The 22,423-nt window shown below is 51.6% G+C and overlaps 5 protein-coding genes and 1 non-coding gene across 6 annotated transcripts; 3 read left to right on the top strand and 3 right to left on the bottom strand.

The window, feature by feature from the left end:
* Positions 1-220: 220 nt before the first annotated feature.
* B0H65DRAFT_505866 (uncharacterized protein) lies at positions 221-1,272 on the top strand (the record flags this gene model as incomplete). The annotated part of the gene is made up of 2 exons (XM_062828019.1): positions 221-1,026; positions 1,086-1,272. The coding sequence occupies 2 exons, from the start codon at positions 221-223 to the stop codon at positions 1,270-1,272; spliced, it is 993 nt and encodes a 330-aa protein (XP_062687445.1).
* Positions 1,273-3,883: 2,611 nt separating this feature from the next.
* B0H65DRAFT_545291 (heterokaryon incompatibility protein-domain-containing protein) lies at positions 3,884-8,515 on the bottom strand (the record flags this gene model as incomplete). Its single annotated transcript, XM_062829365.1, has 2 exons — positions 3,884-4,030; positions 5,954-8,515. The coding sequence occupies 2 exons, from the start codon at positions 8,513-8,515 to the stop codon at positions 3,884-3,886; spliced, it is 2,709 nt and encodes a 902-aa protein (XP_062687444.1).
* Positions 8,516-9,421: 906 nt separating this feature from the next.
* On the bottom strand, positions 9,422-12,226 carry B0H65DRAFT_66964 (uncharacterized protein). The gene is made up of 4 exons (XM_062831256.1): positions 11,349-12,226; positions 10,106-11,278; positions 9,973-10,035; positions 9,422-9,898 (listed from the first exon to the last, which is right to left on the bottom strand). Exons 1-4 carry the CDS (start codon positions 11,992-11,994, stop codon positions 9,453-9,455), a joined length of 2,328 nt encoding a protein of 775 aa, XP_062687443.1. The 5' UTR covers positions 11,995-12,226; the 3' UTR covers positions 9,422-9,452.
* Positions 12,227-13,868: 1,642 nt separating this feature from the next.
* B0H65DRAFT_66927 (uncharacterized protein) lies at positions 13,869-15,748 on the top strand. Its single transcript, XM_062831255.1, has 2 exons — positions 13,869-14,233; positions 14,305-15,748. The coding sequence occupies exons 1-2, from the start codon at positions 14,124-14,126 to the stop codon at positions 15,596-15,598; spliced, it is 1,404 nt and encodes a 467-aa protein (XP_062687442.1). The 5' UTR covers positions 13,869-14,123; the 3' UTR covers positions 15,599-15,748.
* Positions 15,749-16,245: 497 nt separating this feature from the next.
* On the top strand, positions 16,246-16,343 carry B0H65DRAFT_t45. The gene has a single exon. It is a non-coding gene; the product is annotated as a tRNA-Ile (tRNA).
* Positions 16,344-17,319: 976 nt separating this feature from the next.
* Positions 17,320-19,133, bottom strand: B0H65DRAFT_453910 (uncharacterized protein). Its single transcript, XM_062826172.1, has 4 exons — positions 18,904-19,133; positions 18,740-18,844; positions 18,043-18,683; positions 17,320-17,983 (listed from the first exon to the last, which is right to left on the bottom strand). The coding sequence occupies exons 1-4, from the start codon at positions 19,092-19,094 to the stop codon at positions 17,364-17,366; spliced, it is 1,557 nt and encodes a 518-aa protein (XP_062687441.1). The 5' UTR covers positions 19,095-19,133; the 3' UTR covers positions 17,320-17,363.
* Between the last annotated feature and the right edge of the window lie 3,290 nt (positions 19,134-22,423).

Below are 22,423 nucleotides of genomic sequence, written 5' to 3'. Positions count from 1 at the left end.
TGTGGAGTCAGGGCCTCCTTACTAGAGGATTGCCATCCCCATACCTTCTTGGGTGTCCACCATCTGGTCTCCATCCAAGCTCCATCTTGGTTTCTCTTTCCATCAAAACCAAACGACTCCCTCCCGTCCTCTCGACCCTAGTCCCCTGGCATCATCAGCCTTACAAGTTACAAGTATCATCCTCACACAATTCAACAACCTTCCCCTCGAGAGTTCCACAATGGAGGCCCTCAACCTGCTCGACTTCAGGTATTGCGGCCTTGTCCTTCGCCGCAACCTCGACATTTTTTACGACGCCTACGACGGCGAGCCGAGTCTCTTCGATGACTTCAACCCAACCGAGCATGATGATGAGAGGTCAGTAGAACAAGTGTGTCCGACCTTGGGCCACATGGCAGCTGACATTGACATGACGGCCACCAGTGTTACACAAAGTTTCTCATCCATCTGGCAACAACGACCGCTATCCGATTCGACGCCGCCATTAAGCCCTACCGTTTCACGAGAACCATTTCAGTTCCACGGCATCTGTCACAGCAATGATTCCTCCAATTCCAGGACGCCCCTTTCCGGAGAACTTCTATGGAGCCTCGGATCACTTTCAGTTTTGGACGCATTTGTGAAGACGCCAGAGCGATACGAACATGTCGCAGTTCCTTTGAGTTCCGATCTGTACATGGTGCGGGAGGAAGCATATGTCGACTACATCCCATGTCCAGGCTCCGGTCCTGGTTCGCCCGCCCTCAGTGTTTTGTCCGAAGCAGCCCTACCCGAAATCCCCGACGAGTTCCCCAAAATCGACGACAGCCGACCAGTGGTTACCGAAATTGAACCGGTTGCGGAGGAGACGAGCAAGATTGAAGAGCAATCGATACCTCAACCCAGTCAACTCGTTCAACCCAGCCAGACTCGCGATTGGCTTGCAACTGTTCTCGAGAAGAGACAAGCGACCCCCGAGAACGACAAGGCATCCGTGCCCATTAAGGATCAGGCCGCGTTTGATGAGGAGCAATTGAAGAAGGCAGTGTATGTTTTGAGAACAATGGTTCATTTAATGGGTAGATTGAAACTGACCCATGACACAGGAGGGAACAACGTCACCAAATGGAGCTCAGCAGGCCGCGTCTCAACAAGCGCACCCGTATGCGTTCCAGTGCTCCGCCGCAAAGTCGCAAGAAGGCAAAGAATACGCCGAGGGCATCACCACACCCACCCGTACCAGAATATTCGCAATATCCGCAATATCCGCCGCATCAAGTCTGGACTGGTTGAAGGGAAGGAAATTGTCGACGCAGACCACCACCACCGAGAAAGTGAGCAAGGGGAGGAAGCAGCAACGGGGAAACTGGATCGAGTGTTACCGCTACTTCCATCTTCGACTCACGCCTGCCCTTTGAAGTACGATGGCGGAATTGGATACCGAGGTTCATCGAAACCCAGCATCAGCTCTGCGGATCGTCGTCTCAATCATGGGCAGGTTATAACGGAACCCGACATCAAAAATCATCCTGCATTAGGCCGGGCCTAACTCATTCGACCAGGCAGCCGAACGAACGACAGGATGTCTTCACGCACTTCGGCCATCATGGGCCACCAAACACCATTGCCCCCCAATACACGGGAACGGGGTTTTGGGAAGTTTCGTCTGTTCGGATCCGTACAAAGCGATGACCAACACGACAGTTTCTGTGCCGCATCATAATGCATTTGGCACTAAGCAAACTCACACAATCACTCATACAACACTTTTTGTACACACACCGACTCGTTTTACGTTGACTTCTTTTTGTATTGTTTTATCACAACGGATACCCCATTTCTCGCATTTTGTATGGTTCTAGCCTAGCGAGAAAATTACTGTGTATATCTTGAAATCGCTCGTGTACTCACTCGCTTGCTTGCTTGCTCACTTGTTCGCACGCACGCTAGCCTGCGCTCGTTCATCGTCATCATCCTCGTCATCCACAACATATCCTCTTCTACAAACTCAACACACTGTCTTAGATGGGCATTCGTTGGTATACGGTTAATCAAGGAAATTTAGCATTGGCATCTATCGTCATGAAAATCGAAAATGCAAAAACCCGACAAACTGGTTAATCTGTTGTGCATTTAAAACGTGAGACGTTCGTTGTAAAGTAAAATGAGCCTTGTACAGTACATACAATCAAATTGAGCACATCGAAAACAAGACCAATAGCATTCGCACACAAGCGAAAAAGAGGCTTCAAAGGGCGCATAGAGCGGTGAACAACTTTCGCGCACTGCCAGAATGGACACTGAATGAATGGACTGAATGAGAAATCTTAAAACCGCCACACATCCTGCAACCCATGTTGACCGGCGAGCAAACAACAACGGACGGCACGGCATGGTAACTTCGTTCAGTTGGAAGTGCACACCCTTCCAACTCTTCACAGCACATGGCAACAGGGCACAGGACGCACAGATGGGGGCCAAAGGACACCGTGGACACCGTGGACATGGGATAGGAAGAGAGTCTGAAGAGGACTGACTGCTTGGGATTAGCGTCTGCTTAGCAAGGCATAACTCAGCACTCGAGCAGGAAAGACCGTGCGCAGTAGAGGTAAGGCATAATTCTTTCTCGATGTGTCCGGTGGCAATGGTGGTGTTCCAGAAGCCTTTTTTCAGGTAATCGATAGTCCTTGTTGGTGTTGGTGGGCTTAGTCCTGCATATGTAACTCGTGGTAGAAATCAAGGATGGGTATCAAGGGAGCAGGGGTATTGAAATCTCAAGGGTATGAGAGGTGAGCATGACTGAGGTGAGCATGACTGAGTGCTGAGAGCGGAAAGGTAAGAGCTGAGACTGAGAGCGGAAAGGTAAGAGCTTGAGAGCGGAAAGGTGGGTGGGAGGACTGGGAGAGAGAGGTGTTTGTTACAGTGTTAACGAGAAGGTGAAGTGATTTGTTGGATGCGTGCTGGGTGCTACAAGGCTCGGGACAGAAAACTGCTTCGGGAGGTGCACCCGGACTCGGACTCTCGGAGGGATTCGATTCAACGAAGTGATACAGGTCATCATCATCCAGTTTTGACCGGTCAGTGTGGCAACCTATGTGCGATTGCGAAGTACTATTCTATATGTGGACGGTGAAAAGAGGGAAGTGCGGAATTGGTCCGGTTTTGTTAATCCGTTCTGTCCTGTTTTGGGAAGGCGTTCGGTCGTTTTTTTTTTTTTTTTTTTTATCAGACGTAGTAGCCTAGTATCGATGCCTTCAAGGTGCTTTCATGGTTAGAATCAGGACCTTACTTCGGATTTTGTCAAAAGATGGAAAACTTCACCGTAAGACAGGCAGTCAGTCCTTGGAAGTCCTGGAAGCTGTCAAAGCCTCAGAAACAGTGAGAAAGCGGAAGCAGTGGGAGAGATGTTTGTCACAGTGCAAGCGAGTCCGAGAGCCATATGTTTGCCCAACAATCTGATGCTGCAGCGGAACGACGGCTCACGGGAGTCCCGTTTGGACGTCCCGAGGGACTGGACAACTTCGGACATTATCTACGCCGGTAGCACATGAGACTCGAGACTCGAGACAGGAGGTGAGGCAGGTAGGTTTCGATACGGGAACTGCACTCGAAACCGAGCGAGCGGTCTGTTGTTTGCATTTTGTCCAGCTGAGACTGCCCTGCCCTGGTGCTCAAACGCTTCAAATCTTCCTTGTCTTGAAGTGTCTGGATCAGGGCAGCAGGGAAACCCGAGTATTCATATAGGAAGAAATCCCGAAAATGATACGGGAGCTGCACCCGGTGTTTGCCTTTCTTGCAAGCATATCATCTGCTCAAACTGGTAAATGGTGAATGGTGACCATGCTCACATGCTTGCGATTATGACGCTCATGTTCATTCCATGGTGGTGTGATCCTCACATGATTTATTGTGTTGTTGCTGCCATTGGTGTCACGTAAGCGCTGAACGGGGAATCGGACCCAGCACCGGGCCACTCGGGCGCAGCGGGCCAGCTGGTAAGAAAAAAGCGGAGTTCGGGAACTGCACCCGGACCCGGACCCGGCTCGGCAAGCTACTGCGCGGTAGGTCAGACACGGTAAGGCACGGTGAGGTCGGTGAGGTGCGGTGACGCAAGGTGTGCACAAATACATACAAGTAGGCAGCGCTCGGCACGGGTAAATGTGGACCTTTGCTGCTGTGTGGGCTGTGTTGCTTCATCGAAACCTGGTCATCGTCAAGGTCAGTCTTCCACTTCACAACATTTCCACAATCCGATGGCCGTGGATCCGCAAAATTCCTTTTCAGCATGTTAGCAATTGGAATCCATTCAACATCCCTTTCAAGCGGTTTTTCCTTCGAAAACCCGCGCATCCCATCCACCGGCCTCTCGCCCGACTCCGGCCGACTCCGGCCGATCAAATTCTCATAACGGTCATGATCATCCCAAACCCGTTGGATGAGCAGATGAGATAAATACCGCTTTTTTCATTCGATTTGGATTCGCTCAGAAAGGGTATAGCGGGCCGCCATACCCTATCTGGGCATATAAGCGAGTGCCAGCCAGCTGGTTTACCCCCTGCCACCACGTTCAAATACCCACTCTGGGCGGGTCTTGCTTGCGATCGGCTTGGAAAAGTGGGCAGTACTAGACTACAGCTGGCTAGAACGAATCCAAATCGAATGAAAAAAAGCGGTACCCTCAGACCCCATTAAATGGAGGCCTGGAGATTACTTATACTCCCGATGGAGATATGCTTCGACATTCCCGGGGTATATCCGTTGACGGGCCTGAGAATAGACCAGAAGACGCAGGGTGGTAGATGAAACGGTGAATTTCCTGATGGACGACCGACCAGAACCACAAATGAAGTTGCTTCCTTGCTGGTGCTTGAGTGCATCGAAGACGACGGGACGGACGAGTGGATACCGGAGTGGGATGGCTGCGCGTCCTTCAGATTACCTGCTGTGATGGTATTGTTCATCCTCTCGCTACCAAACCCACTGACTCTCGCCGGTTTGCGCCGGCATATATGGCTGCTCGAAGTTCGATAACGGTTGAAAGCGGAAAGATGGCATCACGGGCCGCTTGAAACGGAAATGAAAATGAAAGTGACACACACTGTCCGAAGCAATCTGAGCGAACCGACGGGAGCCTCTGGTATTGGGGAGAAGAAAACAGGATGAAGCCGTGCCGGCGATGATTGCCTTGACTGCAGTTGAGAGAAGTGGATGGAAACCGAGCTTGAACTTACAGGTGCTTGAAGCGCTGTAAGTCCCTGGGTTTGAGTGGATGGACTCAGGGACGGGACCCACTCCGTGGTTCGTCCGGTGTTCGTGATGCAGGTCCTGCCGGTGTGTGGTGTTTCTCGACGTGGTTCGATGCAGTGGTGAAGAGATTAACTCGAGGTCTTAATTGTGAGAGAAGAACCGAAAAACGGTCTCTCCAGATTGAACAATTTCTTCCCATGGAAGATACCTCTAATCTTCTGCAGTTACATTGGCCCAGTGCTCCTTCCGAAGGTCCAGAACTAACTTCGTCTTCATTACCATTTTGTTTGAGGCAGGCACGAATGTCACGACTGCCAAAGTCGGCACTTGCGAGACACTCATCAATAATTTGAGCAGTAAAGAACGACCAGCAAGGTGGCTCCTTCGGTATTTTGCTTCACTCGTGTCTCTTTCTGTTCTTTGTATCGTCATCTTTTGCACCGTATGTGATCGATCACAAAGACCACTTTAACCCTCTCCGATTCAATGACCTTTTTCAATCCGACAAACCCGACAAACCCAAACACCATGTAAGAGTTCACTTACCCAAAAATCCCCATAGCATCGCCCCCAACCCTATCATCACTGTCATCGCCCATCCCAAAATCCCCATCTCCATCTTAGGCACCAACCTCACGTCCCTTCCATTTATTCTCTCCTCCCACTCTCTCACCTCCCTTCCATTTCTTCTCTCCTGCCACTCTCTCACCTCCCTTCCATCACTCACCTCCCCCGTCTCCTCTTCTCCTCCTCCGCCGCCGCCAACGACAATCCTCCTCACCATCCTCCTTTCCCCATCCCTATTAACCCCCGAAGCCGCAAACCTCACGGGATCCCCCATCCTACACAAACCCCCAGTCTCCGGATGCTTGATGATACTTCCTCCCACCGGCATGAACAAGGCGTTTTTGCCTATGAGGCTGTATCTTGGAATCTTTCTGCCCTCCGGATGCTCCTGAACTGTCTCGTTCCCTTCCTCCTGTTCAAGAATCCACCCCCGGTGCATATAACTAACCTGCACCTCCCTCAATTGACTCAGCGCCAACGGGCAGGCGATGGTATACTTGGTTTGCTGAAATTGAGAAGCAGGAGGAGCAAAGACGATTAAACCGTGAGGAATCGCATCGCTGACTTGTAGTTGATACGTCTCGTTGACTTTCCCTGTGCGATAATAGCTCGCTCCGCCGCAGACAGTACGGACGATTCCCTCGGCTATCGCTAGGAAGGCGGTGACGCCTTTGAATGTTATATCGGGGTTTTGAGAGTGGAAGGTGTTGAGGTAACCTTCCACCGCTCGCAGGTTCGCATCATCATCATTCTCGCCATCGACGACAGCCTTCAAAGAAGACCTAGCACCGCTCAACGAGAGAAAGCCAACTTCCAAAAAAGAAACACAAGACTGATGACTCAAAAGCTTCGCGTACTTTGACCCTGGCCTAGGAAACGCTTGAGAAAGACAGAGACGCGTCCAAGTGAAGGAAGGGGGATCACTCAGTTCCAAGAGGATGGCGAGGGCTTCTGTGAGGTGAAGAGTGTAGAGCGGGGTGATGGTGTCGATGTCTTCCCATCCGCCTAATTCTGTTTCTGTTGAGGAGGGAAACTTGCTTCGCTGTTCGCTATACCATTTCAACGCCCCTTTAGCTGCCGCCATGCTGGTATGGTGGGGACTCTGCATACCAGACGAGGTATCAAGTATGATAGCGTCCAGCGCGAGTCCATCAGAGGAGAGAGATGGGTTGCCATCCAGCGCGGGATAGATAGGGCTTGAGCCGAGGTGGACGTAGTCATCCACCTCTGGCACGCATGCCCAACCTGTTTCTCTGGGGGTTTTATTCCCGACTTGGCCGTGCTGACTATCCCGATCGGCGAGAGTTGGACCGACGGCCGCCAGCACCGTGGCGTCTCCTGATGCTAGGGAGACGACGGTCGCTATCCATGACCTTTCCGCTTCCGAAAGGGGATTGTTATGTTTGATAAAGAGGCGGGTGCGCGATGCATTCAGCCAAACAGAAAGTTTGTCCCTCTCAAACCCCGCAGCGAGACTCTGGATGACAGCGAAGGAACTGATTTGCGGTAACAGCTTTGCTTCAGGGTCGCCCATTTGATGTTGATTGTTCGCAATACCAAATGCCCTCCTCTTGGTGAACGACTCTGCATCCTCCTCGTTAGACTCAGGCACCCGACCACCCCAATAATAAGCCTCCTCCCCCTCAAAAGCTTCCCTTCGATATCTCTCCCGTCTCCTAAACGTCTCCGCATTCTCTCCCGAGAACCAGTTCGAAGCAACAGAATGCACCAACTGCAAAAACCGATTATCAAACCTCACAATCTCCACCTCCCCAACCTCTCCAGGCAATGCCTCGGGATCAGAAGTAACAGGCGCCAAAAACACCACCTGCCTCGCCATCCAATACTCATGCGCGCACCAAGCCCTTATAAACCACCTCGCCGCAAAGATCCGCTCGACAGCCGTCCACAAACGTACTTGTTCCTTATCCTCCTTCCACTCCGGCTTCTCTTTCCTTTCAACAAACTCGGCAAACTTGAGTATAATCGCCGCGTCATCGGGACTAAGACGGACATCCTCCAGACAAACCACCACTACACGAGCACTGTAGTAGAGCGCGTCCATGGCGCCTATGGCGACTATCTTCTCTTCGTCGTTGGTTTGGTCGATGCACCACTGGTCTAACCAGACTGGCTCCTCGGGACTGGAGCGCTCGGCAAGAAAGGCTGCGAACATGGCGGGTGCCAGGGGACTGTCGGGGATGGTGGTTGGATCGACACCATGTTGGAGGCCGAGGGCTACGGACCAGTTGGGGTAGTGCCAGCAGTAACTGAGTGCGACGAACGACTTGATAGTCTGAGTCTCTGGTACTAAATTGCTGCTCTTCTCCTCTTCTTTTATTAGCCGTGTAGGGTTGGACGGTTTGGTAGTAGTGTCTGTGTCTGTGTCTGTGTCTGTGTCTGTGTCTGTGTCTGTGTCTGTGTCTGTGTCTGTGTCTGTGTCGTGGACAAGGACTTTGAAGAGGAACTTGTCGAGGGCTTCATCGAGGAATCCTAGTTGATCTCCTGTCCATGCGTCGAGCTGCTTTACTTGATTTAAGAGGTCTTCGCCGGAGTATTTGGGTTCGAAGTCGAAGGTCCTGGAAAGTAGTTGCTTGGATGTAGCTAGCGAGAGCTCTAACAAGGCTAGCGGCTGTTGAGGTGGTCCGACTGGGTATTTTCGAAGCTCGCATACATGAAACTCATCATGACTTTGCTTGTTCCCAGTTTTTGTTGTTGCCATCTTGAAGAAGAATTCGTCACGGATGTCGGTCGGGCTTCAGCATGCATGTATGGCTTGCGGGAAGTAGCTCATATGAGGTTGTTCTGTAGGCGTATATGGTCTACAAAGTTAGCACAGTTAGAAATGAGTATGACTTCGACGCGTACCGCGATTGATGTATTAATGAGCAACGAGTAGAATTAGCTGCAATGCCAATGCCGCGATTAACGACTTTCAATGGTGTGTTGGTGCCTGATCTCAATTGTGAAAGTGGCAGTGTCAGACCAGATTGTCGAATAGTGGGTAATGCCCCCTCTTTATTCTTTTGAGTGTTACAAGCCAATATCTTGGCGCCTAACGGGCCAGTAACTATTGATCCTTCGTGCGCTTATGATGACGGCGATATCCTCCAAGCCACAATAAGGCAGATCGCGCGCAAAACGGGTATCAATGAAAGTGTGTTGGTATTTCATTCTGGTCAGTTCAAATAACTCTAGATAGAACAAACAACAGGATCGATCGTGAAAAACGAAAGAAGACGAATTGATAATGACGGTTATGATATTCAAGCAAGCATTTCCCATTAAAGAAACCATCGTGACATATAAATCCGGGGTATTGGGAATCCTAGCATCCACCGCCTTCATACCACAAATGTCAGTATCTTAATCAGCCTTCAAGAATGTCATTGAGGGTTTACTTACCGCCACCACAACCTCCTCCTCCTCCTCCGCCTCCGCCTCCGCAGCCACCACCCCCTCCGCACCCGCCGCCGCCGCAGGCACTACCGCCAGCACCGCTGCCGCATCCCTAAGCAAAGAAAATCCGTCAGCATTTGCATCAAGTAATGGACAAGTGGACCTTCTTCCTGCACTGGTTGTCGCGCATGTAAAATAACTTACCCCGCCACATCCCTAGAGGAAGTCATGTTAGCATCATATCCACCATTGTCATAGGACTAAGGATAGCTTACCCCAGCACCACCACAACCACCAGCAGCAACACCTCCTCCGCATGTGCCCGCTGCACAAGCTCCATTCGCTCCGGTGCCACAGCCGGCAATGTATCCCGGATTCCAACCGTAGTACAAGCCCGGTGCGAACCAGATGGGATACATGTAGGGTCCAGCCATGTAGTACGGGTATCCCCAGTGGTCGTAGTACGTCGAATCCCGGGGCGGGATCGTTCTGCCCTTCTTCTCTGCGCGTTTCTTGGCTTTTGCGTATGCAGCATCCAGTCTCTTCTGGTGAAGGGCGGCGAGTTGCATGCGCACACGGTTCTGAGTGGTTAGGTCAGGCTGTGAAGGATCGACGTGTAACATCACGGCGTTGTGGGAAGAGATATGGGCGGACCTGTCGGGTGGGCAGAACTTGGCTTTTCCGGAGGCGTGGAAGGATTCGGCAACTGGCAAGGAAGTTGGTTAGTGAGGTTCCAAACTGTGTTTGGGTGGCCAGACCATGAAACACGGAGATACTTACTTTTCTCTGACTTGGAAACACCCAGCACTTGACCGAGTGAGTTCACGTGTGAGGTTCGAATAGCTACAAGACGGACGTTGTGGTCAGCATCAAAAACGAGGAGCTCGGACGACTGATGGCGGGTCCAACTTACACTCGCAATACCAGCACGTGCACTCGCTGTACACTTCACCATAGGTATCCTGATACTCCTTGCTGGTCCATTCGAATTGCTCGCTCAATCTGCCCTCCTCGACCTTGTCATCATGATCGATGAACTTGTCGGTTTTGCCGATACTGTATTCGTAGTACTTGCTTGGGCTCAACTGGTGTGTGTGCCAAGCCAGGTCGATATCAAGCGTAGGGACTGCCATCTTGGTCGGATTCTTCTGCATGATGGCAAAAAAACGGACATATTTGAGCAGGAGGCGCTTCATGGTGTCAGTTGCCGAAGGGCTATGAAGCCAGTCAATCTTGTACATCTTTTCGATGAAGATGCCCTGGCGCACAACAGCGCCAGCCAGGTCAAGAGCAAAGGGGCTGAAGTTCTCCCAGTAATGGGCCATCATTTTGCGTATGCTGAGCTTACTGGCACGACCAACCCTGTATGCCGCGCCCCTGGGGCTCAAATACTTGTTGATCTCCCTCAGCCATGTGCTGTTCCCAAGAATGGCTTCGATTTCGACACGAATGTCTTGCATGGTAGGGTTCGGCTTGGACGTCATGAGCGTGGTCACCTTTGTGCGAATAGAGTTGCATCCACTTTTAAGAAGACGGTTGGGAAAGGTGCGAGGGTAGATGGACCTTTCAGGCTCGGGCGGCACTGTCGCGGGTCTCCCAGTTGTGGGTTCTAGTACGGTGCCTGGGATCGGCCGGTTTGCAGGCCCAAGTAGAGCCTCGACGTCTTTGACAAACTTGAAAGCACAAAGCGATTCCTTACAAATAGTAATACCACATCTTTCGCACAAATGCTTAAGGTTGCCGTCACCAAAGCCAGTGCCAGTCAGGTCCAGGGGTTCGGTTTCATCATAGAAGTCTTCAGGCCGAGAGCATGTTGTCCAGGGGATTGACAATTGTGTGTTGCATTTGGGGCATTGCAAGTCTTTGACGAGTGGATCAGATTGATTGTCCCAAGAGAGGCCGGTCTGGTTCGTCCATTGGGCCTTGCACTGATCCGTTACATTGTAGCTGAAGTCGGAGTCGATGGCCGCGTTGACCAAATGCCACGGGAGTCCTCTATTCCAGAAGCCTCTCAATCCAGCTAGCATGGCATCTTCAAGGAAGGCACGGGGGTTGAGCATGTGGGTATGCCAGACCATCAGTACATCTGTGCAGAATCAGTGTTAACAGAAAATAGCTAATCCCAGCAGATTTTTGGAGGAGGGTCTGTGACATACCAAGAGGAGGTAACTTGTCCTCGCTGCAATCAAAGGTAGCGCTGTCATCCGTAGGAAATTTCTCGTATCCAAAGGATGTGTCTTCCTCCATGTCCTTTTCCGTCAATGGTTGACCGCCAGGCAGCGATTTCCACCACGCCTCGTATCTCTGGGTAGCTCTCGCAAGGTACAAGGCCCATCGCTTCTCGCGGATCTTGCTCAGATTCTCGAGTGTCTTCTTGGCAACCTTGTCGTCGTCTTCCAGTAGGTCATCGCCAAGGGGCTTCTTGGAATCAGAAGGGGTCTTCTTCTTATTGACATATGTGTGTTCAAGGTGGTCGAGAGGCCCGGCACGGGAGTCCCACAGTCCCCAAAGGCCATCTGTATAGCCGACCTCTTCCTTCATGGACTGGATGGCGAACAACAGCTTCAAGTGGGCAAGACATGTATCGACAGTTGGGTCGGAAGCGGCGCTGGAAAGGCTCAGTTGGTCAAAGGCCGCTGTCAAGTCCGCCGTGGCCGACTCGTCGACGGTGGTGTAGGCCGGGGGCGGTGCGAGCTTGTCGTCGTTTCCCTGTCCGTCTTTCTCGTTGCTGGTTGCAATGCTTGCCGTCGCCGATGAGGTTCGGCGGCCAAGCCTCCCGAAAATGGAAGAGCGTCGAGACATGTTGGAATGGGTTCTGTCCGTTCAAAGAGAATGGTAGAATCCCCCGAGCACTTGATCTCGTCAGTCAGGTCGAAGGTCGGTTGAAAGGTTGACTTTTATTCCAGAACGATTCAATGTATCATCGGCACAGCAAGATGCGCGTCGCTTCGTTCGTGGGCGTGAAAGAAGCATTTTATAGTGGCTTGGGAAGTTGACGTTGAAGCTAACAGTGGACGTTACAGCATGCTCTACCCCAGACTCCACTCTGCCGCTTTGACCCACACCGTACGGCCACAAGGGGGCGGGGTACCTTTAGGTCCTTTGAACTAACCACAAACGGACTCGGTAAGCTCTTTCCCAATTCGACACCGACAATAAGCCTCGGTGGCGTTTAGGGACAGGTGCATCTCTCTCCTCCTCTCAAGTGGCTTGTGGCTTGAATTGCTCTGCCCAGCACTGCTCGAATGATAGCGAACAGGCAGCAACCAAACGCCCCGGGTCGCTGAGGTGGGGTCACATGGCGATCATGCGAGTTAAGCTCAGCCCCAAAAAGGCAACCTCAACCTCACTCCTCGCTCTTGCAATTGGGAGCACGTTTCTAGAAGGCTGGAATGTTGGAAGGCTTGCAATCGTTACCCAATAAACTGCTGGTGGTCGGTCCTCAATCCGGCTTGGCTGCAACCTTGGACCTATGATATCAGGCCAGAGTGCCCGACGGCCCTCGACTTTACCAGAACATTTCGGTTTGTTAACATCAATAGCCGGGTGGCAGTGCTATTCACTATCGTCAACGCAGCGGTCGATCAAATATAGGATGGCAAGGGAGAAGAATGAATAGAAGTATCGTTCCCTTCACACGCTGAGGAGCCAAGACTGACGAGGACATTCAGGATCACAAAAGAGCTTTTGACAATGAAGCAAAATCCCAGGATCTGTGCTAGTATAAGATGGTGCGTAAGGCGGCCGAGAAACCCCAAAACTGCGGGCGATGACCCAAGAACACAAGGACATCCAAATGACAGAGACAATATGCCTCGACGCGACATGTGCCCCCGCTAACGCCTAGTTCAACTCGGATGTGGCATCTGATACAACAACACATTTTCGTGGTATTTGGTGTTCAATTTGGCTTGTTGATCATCAGGGCCGAACTACTATATCGTGCATCATCAACAGATATCCACCTGCGGCTACTATTACATCCGTCTGGTTTAGGGACACAGCCAGGTGGGATTAAGCGAGCTAGTTCCCTGAGGCATGGACAAACCTACTGACATCACAGGCAGTCCCCAAAGTATCTGTTCAGAGTTTCCGATGGAATCGATGTTGCTATCCAACAAGCAGTGCTTGTTGTTCATCCAGTTGTGTTGGTACAAGCAGTCGTCCTGAGCAAGCGCTCGAGCCCTGTGCTCGCAAATCGTCCAAAGCTCTCATGTCATATGGGCTCATATAAACGACGACCTAGTAAGGTGGCTCTAGAGTATGAAGCACACTGGCGATTTGAAATGGCAGGATGCACCATGAACTTAAAATCAGTATCCATCTGCCCCATATCTGGTGCTACCGGTTGCTTTCGGACTCCGCAACTGAAAAATATCTCTCAATGCCCGTGTAAGATGATGATGCCAGGGTGCTCGTGATTGACTCCTCAAGTTACGATGAAGGGTCATCAAGGCACCGTGGGCGGCGTGTTGAGGGCTGGCTTCTTGGAAGAAGTCAGTTTCTACCCAAGGTTTTGGCTAAAGCCTTGCCTCCATCACGGCATCAACATGCCTGGGCTAGTGTTCCATCTCATGCTGGCAGCCATCTAATACGCAGGACCTTGATCCGTCTCATTCACCATGCAGTGGCAAAGGCTCAGTGCTTCTGATGCTTCTCAAGGTTCTGCAGGTTGTTCATGCAGACCATTCACTCGCACCGAAACCTGCGGAGGGTGCAGATACTGTATAGAAAACCTGTATTGGTCCTCACATATTATTAACCCTTGACCTACTGGTATTTTTTCCCACCTGTTTTGTATCCCACACGCACATTCTTTCTCCCTCTGAAAACCGACAACTCTTTGCCACCATCATCACGATCACTATAATCACGATACAAGTCAACAACACCCACAGTCATCGAGATCTCTATCACCATCACAATTCACCATGCCACCGACATCATTAGAGCACCGTATTCTTACGGACAGGCCCGACCACAAGGGCATCATCAACGATTGCATCGATCTTGTGCGATGTCGTCCTGAGGAGAGTCAAGCGTAAGTCAGAAATTCGGAGCGTCCCTTTGGTTATCTATCTTATTCATGGCTAACACTCGTGGAACTAGCAGGGGGCAATCTGTTCCCTCCCTTACTGCATCCAATGTCCGGTGGTTAAATCGCACAAACCGACCGTCCGGTACTGCCAACTCGACCGGAAAGGGAAAGCTCTACGAGCGGTTTTGCCGCTTTGAAATGCTACCGAAAGAGCTCCGAATCATGATATGGAAAATGTCGGTTGACCCAGTTATGGTCATCGGTTACCTTTCAGCCCATGAAGGTCTGGTCAGCAATTCGGTGACACTAAGCAACTACGAAGGGCCGCTCCAGACCATCGTCCCCGCACACTACACACTCCTGGGGACTCGAGACCACTACAAGAGAATCAGACTCTTCGAAATCAACAGGGAGAGCCGCGAGTTGGCTTTCAAGTATTGGGGAAGCCCGCTGCCTTCGTCCCCAGGGAAGCTTCCCACGTATCTATTCAACCCACACACGGACACCCTGGCTGTCCGACTGAGCCTCTTGCCCCGCGAAACTGACAGCTCCGATGCCATGTACGACTCTTCACCCTGGCAGGGATCGGGTTTCCCCACCTTCACTGTCCCGACGCCTACCGCCCTGCTAAGCCGGGTCCACCGAATCGAGCTCCAGCTCGACCGCGTCGAGAACCTGCGTCCCGGTGGCTACGACTGGACCAGCCCTGGTGCGACCAACCCTTTTGCCTTCCTCTTCCATTTCCCCAACCTCCGCCACCTCACCTTCGTCTTCCGCCGCCCGCAACTGATCGACATCCCGCAAACCTCCAATGGGAGAACGGTGATCGATGGTGGAAACCAGCTCGTGCCGGTCACTGAAGCCGTCGGGTCCTACGACTATTACCACTTCGAGACCATCCAGTGCCTCCACAGCTTTCTCCGCCTTGCTAGAAGCCCTGAAACCCGAGACAGAGCCAAGACCACGCTGCGGAACCTCCGCACCATCGGCGTCAATGCCAACCCGCGGTCCCTGCGCCTCGATCCATACTGGTTCCCCGAACAGCCGTACGCACGCGTGGCTAAGTTCCCCAAGGGGGTCCCGCCCCTTACTTGTGTGGACAATCGGCACAGCTTGGATGTAGTTAGCCCGGTTGACCCTGGGACCCCAGCCCAGCCCATGCTGCACCAATGGTTCCCTTGGGATGAGGGTGGTCTGGCTTTTGCTGAGTTTATTAACGACTTCAACTTCCAGCTAGCCGGCGAGCCCGGGGTCGTCACCCCCCTCCCGGAATTTGAAGACCAAGGTAACGACTCGAGTACTGTTATGTCAGTCGCTGGCTCTACGTACTCCGCGCCTTCTGAGTCCGGTATGTCTTACATCTCCTAGCAAGGTCTCGACGAGTTTCGGGGGAAGCATGCTGACCAGAAGGAAGATTGGTCAGAAGATTGGCCCGAAGCCGAATACGGTTGGAGTTCGTGGGAAATATCTAATCATGGGACAAGAGTCCGAGTTTTGCGGGTTGTTGTTTCGAAAAGTGAAAGAAGGGAGAATACTCCCGCCACTTTGGAGATGAATGAATGAATGATGGAGAAGATTGGGGTTGAGACTTTGCTTAAGTTGACCAGTCCAGTCCATTAACTTGCATGAAGGGCCTACCAGTTTGTGCCCAATAGGTGGAAATTCCTTTATATCAGCGTTAGTTGTGGTTTTCTGGAGTTCCTCGCCTTACAAAGGTGTACGGTTCTAGACAGACGCCTCAAGGCAGGACTAGAAAAGATGTTACGTAGCAGAAATTGATCAGTTTTTTGATAGTCGTTTGAATAGCAAATTGATGCAACTAAATTCAACCCAGGCCTTAGTAAAGTGAATCCCCTTCCTCCTGAATCAATATCTCGAGTGACTTGCGCAGTATTCCGGAGATATCGCGGAGTGTCCACCAAGCATCGGGGGTCATCACGGCACGAACCCAACATCCGTGCTTTTCCTTGCTGATAAGGCCTTGGCAGGCCCCCTGTCTTCAACAATCAGCACCAGCCCGATTAGCTCAGCTGGTTAGAGCGTCGTACTAATATCGGATTCTTCTGATATCAAGTCCATGCGAAGGTCAACAGTTCAATCCTGTTATTGGGCATTTCTTTTTCCACTTTTTGTTATTTTGTCCTCATCCTCGATTGCCTCCTTACTGTTATCAATGTTTGGCTTCTTTCGTTTTTGTTGTGAATCATTTCGTGTTCTTCTGTTCTGTGTATGCATGTACGATGCACAATGTGCAATGTCGCAACACATGCATTGTTCCTGGCTAGCGATGTACCGCTTCCTCTTTTGGGCCATGAAACAAAGCTTGAACAAATCCACAGAAAAGGTCGTGTTCCTTTGCCATGGTGACAAAGAAGTGCATGGACAATGCCAATTGAGAGAGCTAGCTTAGCCACCTAGGCATCTTTTTCACCAGTCGAAGTCCCGATCTCATTTTTCTACAATGGAGATTGTATCGAACCAAAGAGGCGAATAGGAAAGAGTGAGTCCTTTGACTTGCTTCTGGAGAGAAGGAGATCATCCATTGGAGCATGTATGCTTCATTGTACACTAGAATCATCAAGTGTTAACAATGAACAGCTGTCTATCATGTGTTGAGGCCAGCCATCGTACAAGACCCTACGTGCGAGATTCCATGTCGTCCTCGCCTAACACTGCTTGGTGATCAACGACAGATGCGACCTCGAAGTTGCACAAGACTCGGACCCCTCCTTACTGCCAAATGCAGGATATGCTGTCTGATGTTGTGCCCCATTGTCACGTTTGAACAATGAAATAAGTGTACCAAGATCATGAATTGTTGGTTTGGTCATCTAAACTTTGTCTCTCTTCTACCAATATGCGTCAACTTGCTTGCTCTCGAAAATTCGAATGCTTTCCATGTCATGCTGTCATGTCAAGATATGCTTCATTAGGTATCTTTTGCGCCATATGCAAACCCATTAACTTTTTGTGTGATCAACGCCATCCAAGCAAAATTTTCCAATCGCTATGCCCAATAACCGTAACCCGATATTTTTGGAGAAACGCCGGCGAATCCAAAAAAAAAAAAAAAAAAAAAAAAAAAAAAGCAAATAGGTATCCCAGAAAGAAGAGTGTGCGACGTGCAAGTCTCTCAAGCCCACTTTCCAAGCAAGCTCATCAAAGCCAGACCCGCGATAAGGGCAGTAAGGCCAGCAAGTGTCCGCAGAGGACCGGAAGTGGTCATCTCGCCGCCCAACATCCAGTCATGAGCCCACATTTCGACGATGCCAACCCACATAAGGATGCCAGCCGAAACGGCGTCGAGAGTGCCGATAGCAATGATGGTCGAAGGATCGTTGCCGTTGAACTGCTTGAGTACGCCAATACCTATGGCCATGCCGATAGGAGTGACCAAGGCGAAACCGGAAGCCAGGAGGAGCTTCTTCTTGAGCGAGACAGGCTTGATGACGGTGAGTCCCACGGACTCGTCTTCAGAGACCACTCCATGGTCCGTACCCGTTGGCGATGTGGGTTCAGTAGGCAGGCTTGGGCGCTTAACCTCATGGGCGTGACTGTGACTGTGGCCGTGGTGGCTGTGACCGTGGTGCGAATGACTGTGGACCGAGGAGGCCGCGTTGATCGGTGGGAGAGTTCCGAGGGCCGCGATGCGAGAACCAAGGGCAATGCCCTCAAACATTTGATGGAATACAATTACTGCGAAAAGGGTGAGGAAGAAGGTGTCGCCAGCAACAACCAGGGTAATGCCAACCACTGTGATACTTGATCAGCGGTGGTCCAACAGGAAGGGTAGTAGGACCGGTGTAACTTACGCATAGAATGGAAGACAACACCGCACTCCAAGACCATGATGTTGACCATCTCGGTCCTCTGAGCCGAGTCTCCCTTCTCTCCACCGTTCTCGATGTTGCGTGCCTCCGTCTTGGCGGCGTGCCACTGCAAGACACGAACGCCGAGATACTCTGCAAGGAACGAAATGAACATGCCGGCCATGGAGATGGCAGCTGCTGTGCTCTCGTAACTAAGTTCTCCCAGACATTCGCTGGCAAACATTTGTTGAGCTTCACTAAAGAGGTGGATAAACGCAGTCGCGATGACGACGCCAGTGCCGAATTGCCTCAAGATGGTGATGAAGACATTGTTTGGCGAGACAAAGCTCGAGAGCAAAATGGGACCGAAGACACCAATGGAGCTGGTTGCCAACATGGCGAATAGGAGACCGACTCTGAGACGGATGTTGTAGTTCCGGTCCGTCCTCTCGCATGTTGCACTCACCGCCTCATGCTCATCACCACCAGTGCATTGTTCGATACCAGCGTGGAAGTGGCATATCTTTTCGCTGGTAGAGGACGTCGCTTCATGTTCATCATGGTCGTGATCATCGTGACCTTCTTCAGATTCCTTGGCTATTAGTGAGATCTCCACATCATCTCCACTTGGTGTTACACAGAATCTGCTTCCAGTCAATATGGGCCACGAGACAAGCAAGGTGGTGGCAACAAGACGTACAGCGCATCGTCGTGAGAGTGGCATCCTGTAAACTGAGCGGGAAGCTCAGAGGTAGCAGTGGCTGTAGTGTGAATAGAGTACTCGGTTTCACCAGCCAGGCACAATCTGTAGCGGCCAGGTCAGTAATCCAGTGACACACAAAGGACTGATATCAAGGCACTTACACTTCTGTATCGTGCAAGTGACAGCCCGAAATGGCGGTGGGAACGGTGGCTGGGGCGGTGGTTGCGGTGGGAGCAGCTGTGACCTGGGGCGCTCTGTGTTGTATCTGAGAGGCGGAGGTGGACTGAAGAAGGAGCGCCGTCACGGCATACTGAAGGATAGATTTCCTGTCTGAGGGGAGTAGGCGAGCCATGATGAGATTAGGGATACCGGTAGCCCCGGAGGTCAAGGGCCACCGAGAGAAGTATAGGCTGCGTGAAGCCTAGAGGTTGAGATGATATAGTGTGAGCTGAAGAGAGGCTATTCTCGTTTGGAGGCTGCCGGATATCGTAAGAGTAGCTGATGGGTTGCGTGAGTAGACCAGGCTAGGATGTCCTTCTCTCAGTGAGGGATGAGGGAAGTATAGGCTGAAGGCGTGACAACTCTTAAGTAGCGAGGCTGGAGGCTCAAGTGAGTGGGTTGACTTGCGGGAGTGAAGTGAAGGGTGAGATTGGCTGATGAACAATGTCGCGATGAAGATTGCCGTGTGGTTTGAGACGTCTACTGCTTCGGTCGAATTGCCTAATTGGTATATGATCGAGGGGCGTGGATGTACAAGGCTCCAAGTTGTAACGGTCGTCGGGGTCGTAAAGGTAGGCCAAGCTCGTGGTGGTGGATCCAGGTTGAGTGTCTCGGAAGCTTCAGACGGGACGGAGTGAGTGACGCGCCAATTCCACTTTTGGGGATGTCGAATTGGGGACTTGGCGGCGAGGGGCGCGGGATGTGCCGAGCGAGCCCTGCAGAGACGAATTGGAATTGGGAATTGGCGAAAAGAGGTTCGCGAACACAACAATGGGAAGGCGAGGGAGAACGGAGATTGGGAGAAATTGACAGATTCAAGATGTCCAGTTTTCCAAACGGCCCACGTGAGGGAGGGGAGCACGAGCAGACACGGACACACACCGAGCAGAGGCTGGCGGCGGCCACGGAAGAGGGAAAAGCAGCAGGACAAGTAGTTTTTGCAGGCGGTGGAGTCGATTTCTTGGTAAAGACGGCTCTCAGCCAATGGGTGAGCTGCCTTTCCTGGCGCAACGGGGCGTGGTACGGGTCCTAAGCTTGTCTCAGCACTGAGGGCACCTTGATGGTTGAGAACCTTGATGGCCAGATAGCTCCCTGCGCGCTCCGACGGTACGTACCTTCTTAAAACGTCCCGGTATAACCCCTGCTGCGGTGGGGCTCAACTTTGCGTAATTGTCATTGATTCTCATTGATTGGAAGGCGCCAACCAGACTTCTCTTTCATCCGAAACTGGCAGTTGCCATTGTGTCAATCGAGCATCTGCAGCTGCATTCTTCCATTGTATCCAAGTGGAAGGAACATCATTCAGTCAGTGCAACGATCATTGTTCTCGATGTGCGATGCTTCATCCCCAAACTCCTCAGAAGCACACCTCATCAGTGTGAAGAATTCTTCTCGAATATCCGGTCGTGAGACATGTGCTCTTGGAGACATGTGGCCCGTGGGGATGCCACGCGCTTATCGGAAACAAGGATACCGATCCATAAAAGCGTTCGGGATGCTTGATTCTCGACATCACTGCCACTGAAGCTTTCACACATCGATATTTCTCCGTCTTTCAGCCCCAGCCTACCGTACAGGTAAGCTCTCAGAAGTCACCAACATCAACACGGGAGCCCTGTAGCGATTCGCGCCAAGTCCATCCGTTGTCTCTACTCATTTTCTTTTTCCCTGTTGCCCACCACCCCCACGACGTCCACTAAGGCCAAACTTCAGGATTTCGGAGTTAGGTCCAGGAGAGGCTTTCTTGGCTCAACACCAGCATGCCGCCAAGATGAGGCATCATGAGAATTGAACCGAGTCCCTCATCCTTCAGACACCTTGATGGACTCCTCACTATGGCTGGGATATGCTCACTCGACCGCAACGGCTCACCATGAACCATCTCTGCATGAGCACGATCAGCCTGTTCTCGGATGTTGCTTGACAGCCAAGGCTGGGCAACAGAACTCAGGATGAGGATAAATACGGCAAGATGAGGAGGAAGCATCAGCAGACAGACTCGATAGTCACTCGTCTCAGTCTTTGCAGCCAGCCACTCGCCAAGTCAACATCATGAAGCTGTCCACTGTTGCGCCGTTGCTCTTGGGTTTCGTGCATACTGCACTAGCCCAGTCCCTCGCTCCCTCCTTCTTTTGAGCAAGTTTGAGGCTGGCCACTTAATACTCGATATTAATCGATATCATCGTCTCAATGCTGTGAGCGGAACGCGCAATCAATGTAACTGGCCAAGGCACACAGGATGTGACAGCTGCAGACGGCACAAAAGAGTAATGCGACAAAAGGTCGGTCAGCAACGGAGGCTCGGCTTTGTGTGGGAGCGATGCAGCAAACCGCGCATGGACATGATTGCTTGTGACTGTTGGGATGTTGGTTCAAAAAAGAATTGTTGCATGCTCACGGCTGGAAACTCTCGCTGCTCAGCTCATTGTTCTCGTCGTCCTGGTTTCTAGCCATTTCTTCTTCGTGTTGGTGAGGGTGTCATCGCTCGGTTTCGCCAACTTGCCAACTGATGTGATGGAGCGCAAGGGCGCATGGAAGTGAGAACCTTGATGGCCATCGGGTGGTGGACTTGGCGGCTGGTTGGCCCTGGTTGGGCGACAGGATCGACCGGTTAAAAGAACAAGGTTGTTCCGTAGCCCCGCCGCGCGCTAGCGAGTTGGCAAACGGCTTGGCAGTTGGCAAATGGCTGCGAGACCCTTGCCTTTTTGGACTTCGGTTTGACATTTTGCGCTGGGTCCGCGATAAGCACGGGCCTTTCCTGTGTGTCTTCATTTTTAGCAGCGGCTTTTTACAAGCGGCTAGCCCTTATCGCGGGTACTGCACGAACCATCACCCAAGCTGATAACGATGACATCCGCTGGCCATTGGATCTTGGCTCAGCATCGAGGACGTCATGTCTTCGGCAGACACTCCCGCTTGCGATGATGATGGAAACAAGAACCAGACTTTTTCTGTGGACCGCCACAAAAGTCAATTGAGAACAAGCATCCAATCTCACGATGTGACCCGTCTCCGAAAACGCCCCTCCTCGCGCCGAGAAGTATCCACCGCCGAGTTACCTACCGCATTCGACGCCGATCCAGAAGCGAAGAGCAGCACGTTCGACGAAGTTCGGACGAGCACGGCAAACGATACAGCGCAGATGCATTGCGCTCTTGTGTAACACCGACCGAACTTCGGAGTACGGATATCGTCTTGATAGCTCACCCAATCGAGTCGAGCCTATAAAAAAGACACCAAGATCCAAACGCAAAGACAATGTCACAGGTTACTGTCCGCGGTGCAGTCAACTTCACCAGCCCAAAACGGCGATTTCGAGCGCTGGCCACTGGCATCGAACAAATATAAAGCTCAGGGGATTGCTTGTTATCTTCGACACTCCCGAAGCTTCAATGCTGGAGCTCTATCGACCAACACCCTACAAGTTTCGGTCGCCGGTTACCTACTCGTAGAGGTGCTTTC

This window comes from Neurospora tetraspora (assembly GCF_033439725.1).
Source record: "Neurospora tetraspora strain CBS 560.94 chromosome Unknown B0H65scaffold_1, whole genome shotgun sequence".
In the NCBI taxonomy this organism is placed as follows: Eukaryota; Fungi; Ascomycota; class Sordariomycetes; order Sordariales; family Sordariaceae; genus Neurospora; species Neurospora tetraspora.
Note: the sequence above shows the minus strand (reverse complement) of the source record. Positions and strands in the feature narration are given on the sequence as shown.

Bases quoted from the DNA above. Each gene is read 5' to 3' on its own strand.
- B0H65DRAFT_66964 (XM_062831256.1), bottom strand. From the start codon at position 11,994: ATGTCTCGACGCTCTTCCATTTTCGGGAGGCTTGGCCGCCGAACCTCA. The intron at 11,279-11,348 runs GTATGTCACAGA...GATTCTGCACAG, and splicing joins GGACAAGTTACCTCCTCTTG to ATGTACTGATGGTCTGGCAT. The intron at 9,899-9,972 runs GTAAGTATCTCC...CTTCCTTGCCAG, and splicing joins TGTTTCCAAGTCAGAGAAAA to TTGCCGAATCCTTCCACGCC.
- B0H65DRAFT_66927 (XM_062831255.1), top strand. From the start codon at position 14,124: ATGCCACCGACATCATTAGAGCACCGTATTCTTACGGACAGGCCCGAC. The intron at 14,234-14,304 runs GTAAGTCAGAAA...TGGAACTAGCAG, and splicing joins CGTCCTGAGGAGAGTCAAGC to GGGGCAATCTGTTCCCTCCC.
- B0H65DRAFT_453910 (XM_062826172.1), bottom strand. From the start codon at position 19,094: ATGGCTCGCCTACTCCCCTCAGACAGGAAATCTATCCTTCAGTATGCC. The intron at 18,845-18,903 runs GTAAGTGCCTTG...TGGCCGCTACAG, and splicing joins CACTTGCACGATACAGAAGT to ATTGTGCCTGGCTGGTGAAA. The intron at 17,984-18,042 runs GTAAGTTACACC...CAAGTATCACAG, and splicing joins TGTTGTCTTCCATTCTATGC to TGGTTGGCATTACCCTGGTT.